Genomic DNA, 13408 nt, shown 5'->3' on the forward strand with positions numbered 1-13408 from the left:
ATGAATAGGCCTAGATATTGCAAGTGCAAAATTAGACGATTTCCGATTCATATTTTTCCGGATCATATTTGAATCATAAGTGGATATGGATGGAAGCCACTAGTAATACAACTTCGGTTACATGACTTAAAACACGGAGGTTCTGTGTCACGGCATGCATGACTATATAAAGAACACTTCCTGCTACAGTCTTCAGCACCATGCCAAGTCAAACTTTGTGGCATTTGAGACATAAGACAACATGAAAGCATAACCATTACCATAAATAGATCTCACAATTGCAAAACTAAAAGATTGCATACATTCTATTTAAATCTGAAGAAAGTGTACACTTTCTAAAATGCTGAAAGTCTGCTGTTTCATTCTATGTACTCTCCTAATATTGCAGTGCTTTTGAAATCTGCCGGTCCCATCAGGAAAACCAGTAAGAATTCCTAAAGTCTGGTAATTTTTTTTAAATATAATCGGCCCGAAGGACTGGTAACATGTAAATGCTCATTTCAGGACTTTAACCTAATTAATGGTTTTTAATGCAGTTCTGAAATCGACTTAACGTTTGAATCTGTATATCTAAATGAATGAATACAAGCACTCTTTGGGACCGAGTACCAAGCTAAATATGCCTAGACATTGCAAGTGTGAAATTAGATGATTTCCTCTTCATATTTTTCCAGATCATCTTTGCATCATAAGCAGATATGGATAGAAGCCACTCATAATACAACTTCTGTTAAATAAATTTGACTTTTTCAAAAAACTATTAACATCTATCTGCAACCAAAGTAAAGCATATATATATATATTGTAGTTTTTCAATTCCACTGAAGAGTCGTTGAGCGAAAGCACTTTGAAATAAATGTGAAATCTACATCTGAATTTATATAATACATATATTCATACAATTGGTTGCATTATGAGTCCTTCAGCCTCAGATCAGTTATACTGGTCTACATAACAGCTACCTCATCATTAACATACTCACAGTTCAATGGCCTTGTTCCAGTTGATGACATAACCAGACAGGGTAAAAGACTCAATGTTAGCGATGTGGACGTTTCCTCTCTCAGTTCCCACATACAGCCATTTACTGGTGAAGGGCAGGTGACAGTAGGTGATCCTAAAAAATATCAACGAGACAAATATAACAGTCAACGAGACAAATATAACAGTCAACGAGACAAATATAACAATCAACGACACAAATATAACAATCAACGACACAAATATAACAAATATATTGAAATTGTACCCTTAACTGACTATTTTACTGAGATTAATTGAAAGTTATACACAGTGAATTCAGCTCTCTTTTATCATATTGAATATATATTTCATGCCAAAATGTGTAAAAAGCTTATGCATATACTTATTTATGGTGGGCAGTGTACATATGCAATAAGATTAACGATTTCAGAATCTGTTACACACATACACAAAATTTATGAACATATGAAAACTTTGGACCCCCACTGTACGTGGCCCGGCCCACATCACTCAAAACCCTATTGAAATTTTTCAATTTTTTCACTACAAACTTATCTCCCCTGAAATAAGTAACACGGGTCTGGAGAAGTTGAAAATATTGGGGGGGAAATCACAAAAAAAAAAAACCCAAAACATTAGCAGATAAATGAACAAAAAGTTGATATTAAAAAGCCCATAAAGTATAGTACATCCCTGTATACAGGTCATATTGCAATTACATAAAAATACTTTAGAATCCTTCATCCTGGTTATTTCATCCGCCCCTGTCACATTACAGTAGTGTCAGTCATATGTTGCACAGTTAACCACATTACAAAACATCAATCAATGTGATCAAGATGAAGCCACTACACCTGATTCTTATTATCAACTCTGGTATTTTACAGTCATAATGACATCAATTTCTGCAACTTGAGATCACCGAGCCCTTCCAGTAAACAAAAACAAAACGACCCAACACCTCAAGCGTCAGGGCACCCTCTATAAAATCCAATACAATTGATCCTGCTACTGGAATTACAGGTAGGAATCTGGGGCAGTTTATCAAGGTTGCCCACAAAATTTTAAAGTCGAACAATTTTTAAATTGCCAGATAAACAATGGACTCTGTCTACCCGGAAACAATGCATCATTACTCCCATGCATAAAATTGTCCACCTCACCTCTCCGATCAATATTTTTCTCTGACCTTCACCATTAATATCTAATCCATTTCGTGTTTGTTATCCCACTAGACTACACAAACGGAAGTTCATTGACTTTGAAAGCAATACACTATTGTGTGTCCTATTATACAGAATAGATGATTTTTTTTTTATTTAAAATTATCATATTGTTCACTGCAAAATCAATTTTAAGATTTATGATACAAGGCCCACTGAATTCATCTTCATTGCATGGAATTACGAAAGGATCGAGATTAAAAATTCCCCATTTCTGATCGAATTGTGATACCTGGAGAGAAATATATACTGACATTAAGCCAGATTACAGAACAACATGACTGTATGCTTTACCATTGACTCTGTATCTAGTCCTTTCAGCTAATTAGTACTGTAATGAATATATGTAAATGTTAATGAAATAGTTGAATATACAGCATAGTATAAATACAATTTTTCTAATACATGATAAAATGGTCACTGGTGCAACTGGGAGTCCATGATTCCTATTTCAAGCCATAAAATTTGTTTTTATAAACCATAATACTTTTGGCTTTCACATACTTCTGCAATCATATTTGCACAAAAACTAATAGACCACCATTGGATCCTACACAGGTCCCCCCGAATGACCATCATTGGATCCTACACAGGTCCCCCCCCCCCCCCCCCCCCCCGTGACCACCATTGGTGCCTACATAAGTCCTCACTGACCACCATTGGATGGTGCCTACACAGGTCCCGTGACTGACCACCATTGGAGCCTACATAGGTCCTGTGACTTGATTGGTGCCTACACAGGTCCCGTGACTGACCACCATTGGAGTCTACACAGGTCCCAATTGATTGACCATCATTGGAGTCTACACAGGTCCCGTGACTGACCATCATTGGAGCCTTGTCCCCACTAACCACCATTGGAGCCTACACAGGTCCCCACTAACCACCATTGGAGTCTACACAGGTCCCATGACTGACCATCATTGGAGCCTTGTCCCCACTAACCACCATTGGAGCCTACACAGGTCCCCACTAACCACCATTGGCGCCTACACAGATCCCGTGACTGATCATCATTGGAGCCTACACAGGTCCCCCCCCCCCCCCCCCCCCCCCCTGACCACCATTGGTGCCTACATAAGTCCTCACTGACCACCATTGATTGGAGCCTACACAGGTCCCGTGACTGACCACCATTGATTGGTGCCTACACAGGTCCCATGACTGACCACCATTGGAGCCTACTTATAAGTCCTCACTGACCACCATTGATTGGTGCCTACACAGGTCCCGTGACTGACCACCATTGGAGCCTACACAGGTCCCGTGACTGACCATCATTGGAGTCTACACAGGTCCCGTGACTGACCATCATTGGAGCCTACATAAGTCCCCACTGCACCAAAATGTTACCCACTGTTACCTATAATTCTGTGGAACAGATGGTTAAACAACACTGAATTCTGCATGAAACAATATTGATAGAATGTTGAAGCTCAATTTCCCTAATCAAACACATCATAAAATTGCCTGTTATCTCCAAATTACAGCAGTCTTCTACCACAAAGACTCTGGCTTCAGGTTAACCAACTGTGTTTTACAGTGTAGTCCTGCAATGCAGTGTGTCCATAAAGCATCAGATCCTGCTTCAACTGCCCAAATAAACTATAAATAGCGATGCTATCTTCTGATCACTTTCTGCATTATGAACATGGTAACTGTTTAAAGATATGATCCTTAATTAGGATATTGACAAATATTTACTGTACTTTCACTTTCCTGTTCAACAGTCTGTATGTATGAAGGGGGGGGGGGGGGGGGGGGGGGGAGGGGAGGGGGGTGCAATTTGTACAAGAAATGCCAGTGTGAATGATCTGATAAAAAAAAATTATCAATGTGAATGGTAACTTCATGCACTACTAAAACACTATCACTAGAAGAATATTGACTCTAAACTGATCACTTTGACATTCAAAGTGTGTCATCATCTACACAACAGACACAACACAGCTTAGTCGCCATCAGATTAGGAATATATCTGAGGAGGGCACACAAGGGAATGCCTATGACGTTTAACATAATAGCAAAACTTCCAAAAACTACATTTCCTTCTACATTTTCCCCCAAGAGCCTAGCAATCATATGCAGTGCTTTTCATCATAGTGATATTGTGTAACACATTATGTGCAAAGCAATTTCGCAGAAGATAAGAAGTGATCTCGGTAATATATCTTAGCTCTGAGAAACAATAAAATAAGCATCAATAACCTAAACAGGAAGAAGCGTTCTCCATCAATACATCGTCTTATAGTCAACATTGACCGACTTCTTAAGAAAGGAATAGTAAATTGCTTCCTACCAATTTCCCCCTTCATTTTGATGTTAAAAAAACAGCAACTTATATTTCAAGGTTACTGACTCAAACAAAGCTTAGTTCAATTGATTTTTTCCAGTTTTGTATTAGGATCAAATGCCCGCTGATACTATAGTGTGACTTTGGAACACCTCATTTGGTATCATTAAGTGCAATTGGATAGAGATTAGATAAAAAAAAACCTGGATAAAAACCACGAGAATGACAGTTTATAGACAATCAGAAATTGGTCTCAAATTAGCCTTGCCTACAAACAAGTCCGAGACAATGAAATATTGTGCTGAGCCAAACATAAAATGGGACACGCTTCTTAACGAGAGTTATCCGCTAATAGAACAAGCTGAAGATGTAACGGGGTGGGGGGGATAAATTTGAGCCTTCACCTTACAAAAAAGAAATGACCTTTCCCTTTCGCATGTACAAACACAAACATATCTACTGCATACAGTTCCCAAGTCATTGTCACTATGCATCAAATTTAGCCGATATCGATGCCTTCCAATAGTTAGGTAACAAGGGTAAGACAACACCTACTGTCTTTCGTTATAGATTGTATACGGAGAGTTTCCAGTATGCCGGTCCCCAATAGCACGCTGCTGTGCTTGAGCAGTTATTCCCCTTTCCGTTGCTAAGCAGACTGTAAACTCATCACCATTTGCATTTTCACCTCAGATGCCGAGATATGAAACTTGATCGCCAATGTTTCACGCAATACAACCGAGATGTGAAACTTGATCGCCAATGTTTCACATAATACAACCGAGATGTGAAACTTGATCGCCAATGTTTCACATAATACAACCGAGATGTGAAACTTGATCGCCAATGTTTCACGTAATACAACTGATTAGGAAGTCCAGCGGTATGTCAACCTGACCATGTGAGTTAACTATGAAGATTTTTTAAAAAATGAAGCAGCCCCATTTTCCCCATTTCAGATATATCCTTGCTCTAAAATGTTGATAAAAACGGGTTTTAAAGGGTTTTTCCCCAATGTCATACTTTTAACTAGAATATTTTTCATAAAATAGGAAGGATCAATATCCTTTCTGAACCCCAGATGAAATTCCGTCTGCTTTCATTAATATCAGTGATGTGAATACTTAGAATTTTATTACGTAGTTACACACACACGTATACAACGGACTCTGTCTATTTTGGAACACAAACTGTACGTCTTTTTGCATTGTGTTTTTATCCCAAATTTTATAAAAACTGTTTAAAAACGGGGTTTTTTAAAAGCTTAATTTAATTACAGAAGGAATTCAAATTTTGGCTTAATTTTATGATTTTTTGCCGTTTTAACGATTTTACCAATCGTTCACGCATTCATATATATATATATCGCCGGCATTTATTTTAGCGCCATATTTTGGGGACCGGTATACAAGAAGTGTTCTGTATATACCAATACGCCAAAAATCACAAGCGTATATATTAAATGATAATAGAGATATGCCCTAATGCAGAGAATGAGCAGAAGAACATGCAATCCCACTAAAACAATGCCTTCCTTTGATGAAGAGCAAATTTAATGAACTATACCCTGAAGTGCACAAAAGCAAGTTAGCAGATAATGGTTATTGTAAGAGGAACTCCATACAGATTAATGGCTTTTAAGCATCAGCTTTCATGTTATAATAAGAAACCAATGATGACCTAATTGACTTGCCGCCTTAGATAAAAGCATCGTGATCATGCTTTTACAAACACAGAGGGCTTTCTACAGGGCTGTGATGGATTTCAGCAGGTGTCTTCACCTTTCATTATTTACATTTCCCAATGTTTTTACTTTTGATATCTTTACCAAACTGTAATGATGCCCATTTCCTCATGAATGCGATGCAGCTGTGAACAATGCACAGATGAATCTTGATAAATACCGCATGTCTATTCTAACCGCTGGGAATTTCGATAGAAATGAAAGTAGAATGTAAATTACATACATGTATATAAGAAATACATTTCATCGCACCACTTCACACCAGTATATTTTTCATGAAGAGTTAACTTGCTTCGTGAAGTCTGCCAGCGTGAAGTGTCACAGCTATAATCTATCCCCCAGATATTTTCAAAAACAAAATTAATTTTTAAGATAACCTGTCAATTCCATTCTTTTTAAAATTCAATTCACAGAATTTTGACAATTAAACACAATCTACAAAATGCTCTTAGCGTATATTGCATATTTTGCATCAATCATACACCCCAGTCCCTTTCCATATAACCTGATTAATTTACATAACGAACAGCAACTGTTAAGATACCCCATCCGTCATGTACCTATCTATAAAGCCCCTAATCCCACAATTTACCAGCATCTTACGTAACTTGTACCTTCCTCCATTCTATCTCACTTTTATCTTTTATCTAATCACCTCCATAAACAGTACACATACTACAGAACTGTGATCATAGATCCCTTACATTTTGTATCCTCTCAAGATCCTTTACAATATTGACAGATTAACAAATGTAAACTTTGTAGTCTAGACTTCCATGTAAATATGTGACCCCCCCCCCCCCCCCTTTACAGATAATGCAGCTGTGCTGCAGATGGTTTTTACATAGGCCAGTCACCGACACAGAATCCTCTAGGTATAATGCAACCTCAAAATGGCAATCTACATTGTAACACTAATGATGATAATCAAAATAAGGAGATTTATTTCTGTTCTGATCTTCTGCTTTTCAATGTATTTCTGTTTTACAAATCCATTTAAGACAATTTCCCGTATAATCACAAATTAAAGTTTGTTGGTAATGTGAATCTACTTTTCATATATGTTGTTCGTGCCATTGGTCAATTTTTAGTACTTTTTATATCCTTTTTTAATTTGACCTATAGGTATATATATATATGTAGGACTCCAAAGTGCGATGGGACTCCAAAGTGCGATGGTCACGCCAAAGTGCAATGGTCTGCGCCAAACCCCAAAGGTGTGACACGCCAAAGTGCGATGGTCTGACACGCCAAAGTGCGATGGTGTGACACGCCGAACTCCATTGGTTTGTAAATGATGCAATGTTTTGATACAGACTGAAACCGTGTTTTGTTTTTTTTACCAAAATATCAGTGCAAAATCCATGCACAGAAGTAAGAATAAGAACTTATTATATTACCATTTAGTTGTCGTGTTATTAAACACAACATTTTTCAACGCAAAATCATATAGAATGTTTTGTATCATAACATAACCCCAGGAATTAATATGTGTACGTCAAAGTAATAAATGATCATGAATTAAAGAATGTTTGGGCGAAGTAGATAGTTCGACTACAAATGTACTTTGCTGTTCTCACTATCCTCAACAGTGTAAACCTTGTCGTTGCTGTCGTCCATGTTGCATTTCTTCAGTTTTATTTTGAAAGACGTTAAGAATGACGTCACAATGACGTGACGTCACAAACGTTACTGAACTCCGCACCATCGGACTTTGGCGTGACCATCGCACTTTGGCGGTCATAACGTTAACAAACCATTGCACTTTGGCGCAGACCATCGCACTTTGGAGCGACCATCGCACTTTAGAGTCTTACATATATATTTAGGTTTGAGAGAGAGAGAGAGAGACTATATTTCCCTGGCCTAAATTTAAGATCCCTAGTTACTAAACCTGACATACTAAAATCTAAAATACAGCCAAGTTTTTGAAATAGTTTTCTTACAGAATAGCACTTTGTAGATGGTGCATATATACATTTTCATCCAGACAATGCAACATACTGTCATCTTTTACCAGCCTAAAGCAATTTCTAGTGTTTAAAACCTAATCAGACCACTGGATTTAAAAAAATCTTGCACATTTCCTAACAGAGGGGAGAGATAAGCTCAACATATCCTTAGACATCTGTTCCCTGGTGATAATGTCACACATCCCTCCACCTTCATCTGTCAGATCATGACTCTGCTGTGGAAGGGGCCTACCTCCATGTGTCAGATCATGATTCTGCTGTGGGCGGGGCCACCTCCATGTGTCAGGGCATGATTCTGCTGTGGTAGGGGCTAACTTCATGTGTCAGAGCATGATTCTGCTGTGGGAGGGGTTACCTCCATGTGTCAGATCATGATTCTGCTGTGGGAGGGGTTACCTTCATGTGTCAGATCATGATTCTGCTGTGGGAGGGGTTACCTCCATGTGTCAGAGCATAATTCTGCTGTGGGAGGGGCCACCTATATGTGTCAGATCATGATTCTCCTGTGGGAGGGGCTACTTCCATGTGTCAGATCATGATTCTGCTGTGGGAGGTGCTACCTCCATGTGTCAGATCATGTTTCTGCTGTGGGAGGGGCCACCTATGTGTCAGATCATAATTCTGCTGTGGGAGGGGCTACCTCCATGTGTCAGAGCATGATTCTGCTGTGGGAGGGGCTACCTCCATGTGTCAGAGCATAATTCTGCTGTGGGAGGGGCTACCTCCATGTGTCAGAGCATGGTTCTGCTGTGGTAGGGGCTAACTTCATGTGTCAGAGCATGATTCTACTGTGGGCGGGGCCACCTCCATGTGTCAGAGCATGATTCTGCTGTGGGAGGGGCTACCTCCATGTGTCAGAGCATAATTCTGCTGTGGGAGGGGCCACCTATATGTGTCAGATCATGATTCTGCTGTGGGAGGGGCTACCTCCATGTGTCAGATCATGATTCTGCTGTGGGAGGGGCTACCTCCATGTGTCAGACCATGTTTCTGCTGTGGGAGGGGCCACCTCCATGTGTCAGAGCATGATTCTGCTGTGGGAGGGGCTACCTCCATGTGTCAGAGCATGGTTCTGCTGTGGGAGGGGCTACCTCCATGTGTCAGATCATGATTCTGCTGTGGGAGGGGCTACCTCCATGTGTCAGAGCATGATTCTACTGTGGGAGGGGCTAACTTCATGTGTCAGAGCATGATTCTACTGTGGGCGGGGCCACCTCCATGTGTCAGAGCATGATTCTGCTGTGGGAGGGGCTACCTCCATGTGTCAGAGCATGATTTTGCTGTGGGAGGGGTCACCTCCATGTGTCAGAGCATGATTCTGCTGTGGGAGGGGCTACCTTCATGACTTGTGTCCACAATATATGGGTAGTAAAAATTACATGGAGATGTCAGCATGTTTAACCAAGAGGAGGGAGGGGGGACTTTCTGCAAAGCTGATAGGCATGAAATTAGTCCACCAACTGCATCATATTAGTTTCCATTAAAGGCAACAACAAAAATATCAGTGGTATCTTCTCACAGTGAGCTGGTGCTCAATAAATAAAGTTCCTCTACCAAATACTGTATATCCTGGGTCCGTGCAAACATTTTTCTTTTTATCCCTTTCCACTCCCATTTTCTCACACTTCATTTTAGATGTAATGACAAGGAGTTATCTCTCTTTTCCCACCAAAATTTAAACTTGCGCAATCAGTATATCAAAGTGTAACAGAGTTTGTTATATAGCTTTATACAAACCTCTCTCTTTGGAATTTTAGTGTGTGCACAATTTCTGGTCTCTTCTGTCTGTAATTCCAAAGGTGAATACTGTCGTCTGAGCATACTGTGACCAGTGCACCCTACAATACAAATCCATTCCGTTTAATACTGTGACCAGTGCACCCTACAATACAAATCCATTCTGTTTTTAAAATACATGTAATAAAAAGGACATTATCCAGAAACCTTTCACTCTACTTAAATGTCCTCTTTAGAACAGGATCATGTCTTTCAAACGATAACTTAGACAATAATCACTATAACAAATTTGGCCCCACCCTCGAACCAAAAATGGAACACCCCCCCAGGGATCATGAAATTTACAATTTTAGTAATGACCTACTCCATCTAAATATCTATTTAGTTTCAATTTAGTCTCAATAGCATTAAAGAAGATATTATTTAATGTTTTATATATAAATAGTATTATCAGGGCAGGGTCAGAAAATCTACTCCAGGGATCATAAAAATTACAGTTTTGGTAGACACCTTCCTGCTCTACATCACTATGCATTTAGTTTTTCTTACATTTGTGTCGTAGAAAAGAAGACTTTTGAAAATTTGTCACTTTTTTGGCAATTTTTGCCCCGTTCCTAAGGCCCCTGGGGGGCAGGAGTCCTGAAATTTACAATTCATGCCCCTCTTGTCCCAAAGATGCTTCATACCAAATTTGAAAAGAATTGGAATAGTAATTATCAAGAAGAAGTTCAAAATGTTCAATTGTTAATGCACGGCAATCAATTGCAGTAAGTCACGACTTCATTTGACCTACAGAAATATACCAAATGTGCTATGCACAGGATTCCTACATACACTCAACAAAAAGTATCCGATTTAGTGATAAATTTTATCAACAATGAAATTTCTTAACACCCAAGGATAAACAAAATCCTATAGTCCTATTCGGAAACAATAACACTCCTGACAAAATTATTCGTATAAATTTTCTCTATAATTGAGCAGGAAGGGGAGAAAGGACCCCTGGAATAGATTTTCTTTATTAAACAATCAATTCTTAGTTCCTGAGCGGTAAGCTTTGGATATGTCTGCTAGTCCACTGAGCAGACAAACTTTATTTATATCGCATTGCCTCAATAAACGAAGATTGGTCTAGCAACTTTGAAGCTCTGAATATCCGTAAAGTCCCATATACGGAGCAGCTGTTACAGGCTAGGAAAATAAGCTGCAAATACGAAGACGATTACAGGATTCTGAAAATTGGCCGTGCTTCTATCACTACATGACAATCTGAACGTCATTATGTCCCAAAATAGCCAGAAATTGTCATCTCATTAGATGTAAATAAGTTGACATGCATTTTCATTTACACCAACTACTTTTCACTTTCCTAGCTTGCATTTTGGTCTTCCATCAACATGCATTGTTAACATCGCTATATGAAAAGAAGAAGGACACACAATGAGTTTTATGACAATACGGCTGTATGCTGAATACATTAGAATGAAGTCTACACTTCCTAGATTTAAGTATCCAATTTTATTAATCTCATTGATCCAGGAAAAGGGAAGCAAAATACAGTGAGAAGTGTGTCTTCCAGAGAGGCAGATGCTGTATCCAGATATTAGTAAATCAGTGCGATCCCAAGGTGTCCGTAAAACGTTACATTATATCCACATCAGGCCTCGAAATTAACATATTCCTGTCAGTCTGTGACTGGTTAAAAGTCTGGTGGACTGACTGACATTTGTTTTAGTCAGGCTGATGGGACTGGTTAATTTTCTAAAGCACCATTTTGGAAAATATACTTATGAAATCTTATACACACATTTGGCATGCTTCTGTAGATATCATACGAATCTGATTCGTAGATATAAATCCCACATAAGTGTTAAAATATTGTCTGAGGCATATTGACTTAGATTTCATTCTAATAACATTAACGAAATATGTTTAATTATTTCTGGTTTTCCATCAACATGTATTGTAACATCGCTATGTGAAAAGAAGAACAACACACAATGAGTTGGACTGGTAATTTTTTCTGCGGACTGGTAAATTTTTCTGTGGACTGGTTGAAATTATGCCTGGCCATCAGTGCGGCTGGACTGGTGACATAAAAAGTTAGCTTCAAGTGGGCCACATTGCTCATCTCAGCAATTACATTTTCCCTTCTACAACATCACATCTAAATTATGTCCCCACCCTGGCCCCACTGGTCATGAGGTGTAAATAATCTTGACTCTATACTGCAAGAGGAATCTTTTTTCTTTGTAAGGTCTGTCTTGCTTTGCTGTCCAGGGCCTGTGGTGTGAACAGACTAAAATCTATATTACATGAAGATGCTCTCATATCTATTAGAGATACATTACTCTAGTGGTTCATTACCCTCGTGGTTCTTCAATCTTGGGAAAAATATTTCTTTCACATTCCAATATTAATTTACTCAAATCTTAAACTTGAAAACCCTCTTTTTGCCCCTATCAGACTCTGGAGGTCATAATTTGAATAATCTTGAATCAGTACTACTTAACTGACAAACCATAATCCATTAGTTATTTAAAAAATGATTTTTATTTCAATAAATTTTCCAATAGATTCTTCAGTAAAACTGAGAAGCCCTCGCATGACTGCTCCCTGGCACAGAGACTTGAAATATGAGACAACTTTCATGCAAGTTTTGGCTTTTCTGGTTCAATGGTTCTTAAGAAGATTATTTTAAAACACCCCATTCTATTTTAACCATTTCTTAATCGTCTCCCCTTGCAAAGCAGACATGTCCCTTCATTCGAACAAATCTAAATCAAGGACACTTTGTGGCATTGAGTTTGGTCGAAATCAGCATAAACGTTCTTGGGTTAAAAATGTGGAAAATTCAAGATAGACATACATTCACACCTCAAGACAATCAGACAAAAGCTGATCAGAAAAGCTCACCTGAACCTTTCCTTCAGGTGAGCTAAGTACAACAGCACTGTGAGCAGGCTTACCTCGTTGATAAGGAACAGTATCTGTATCACGGCAACCTCCTGCCCATGGTTACAGTGGATGTCCACTCCAGGCCTCCCCAATCTAGATCTGTGTCAAGGATATTTTCATACACATTCCATAATGTTAGCAAGTATGCATTATTCTATTGGGAAAGTATTTTAATTAAGCTACGGTATCTGATACATAAAACCCCCAATTTTTATTCAAGAAATACAAAAAACTTGGTTTTAAATGAAAGAAAATTAACATAATATCACAGAGTACGTGTCTCACCAATAGGATTTTCAAAATTGACAAGACATAAAAAAGAAATAATATGTTATACAGATTTATATTAATCCCTATGAGAAAAATACATTTTTGACATATATACATGTATATACATGTGTAGTACATAAGAATATAATTTCCAAAGAAAGCTCATGGTAAAAATTAATTCCTATTGCCATCATGGTCTTCCAAAAATAAACTAATAAAGATCACC

At 38.5% G+C, this 13408-nt stretch overlaps 1 protein-coding gene across 12 annotated transcripts in view; it reads right to left on the minus strand.

Annotated features, from left to right (window-relative positions):
• LOC125673383 (syntaxin-binding protein 5-like) overlaps positions 1–13408 on the minus strand; it is a 75952-nt gene that overhangs the window by 44148 nt on the left and 18396 nt on the right. For all 12 annotated transcript variants that reach the window (XM_056159701.1, XM_056159700.1, XM_056159696.1 and 9 more), the window contains exons 3-5: positions 12924–13005; positions 9955–10055; positions 983–1117 (exon numbers count right to left, since the gene is read on the minus strand). In XM_056159701.1, coding sequence (XP_056015676.1) covers positions 983–1117; positions 9955–10055; positions 12924–13005 — 318 coding nt within the window. The remainder of the gene's footprint in view (positions 1–982; positions 1118–9954; positions 10056–12923; positions 13006–13408) is intronic.

The sequence above is a fragment of the Ostrea edulis genome, chromosome 3 (genome assembly GCF_947568905.1).
Source record: "Ostrea edulis chromosome 3, xbOstEdul1.1, whole genome shotgun sequence".
In the NCBI taxonomy this organism is placed as follows: domain Eukaryota; kingdom Metazoa; phylum Mollusca; class Bivalvia; order Ostreida; family Ostreidae; genus Ostrea; species Ostrea edulis.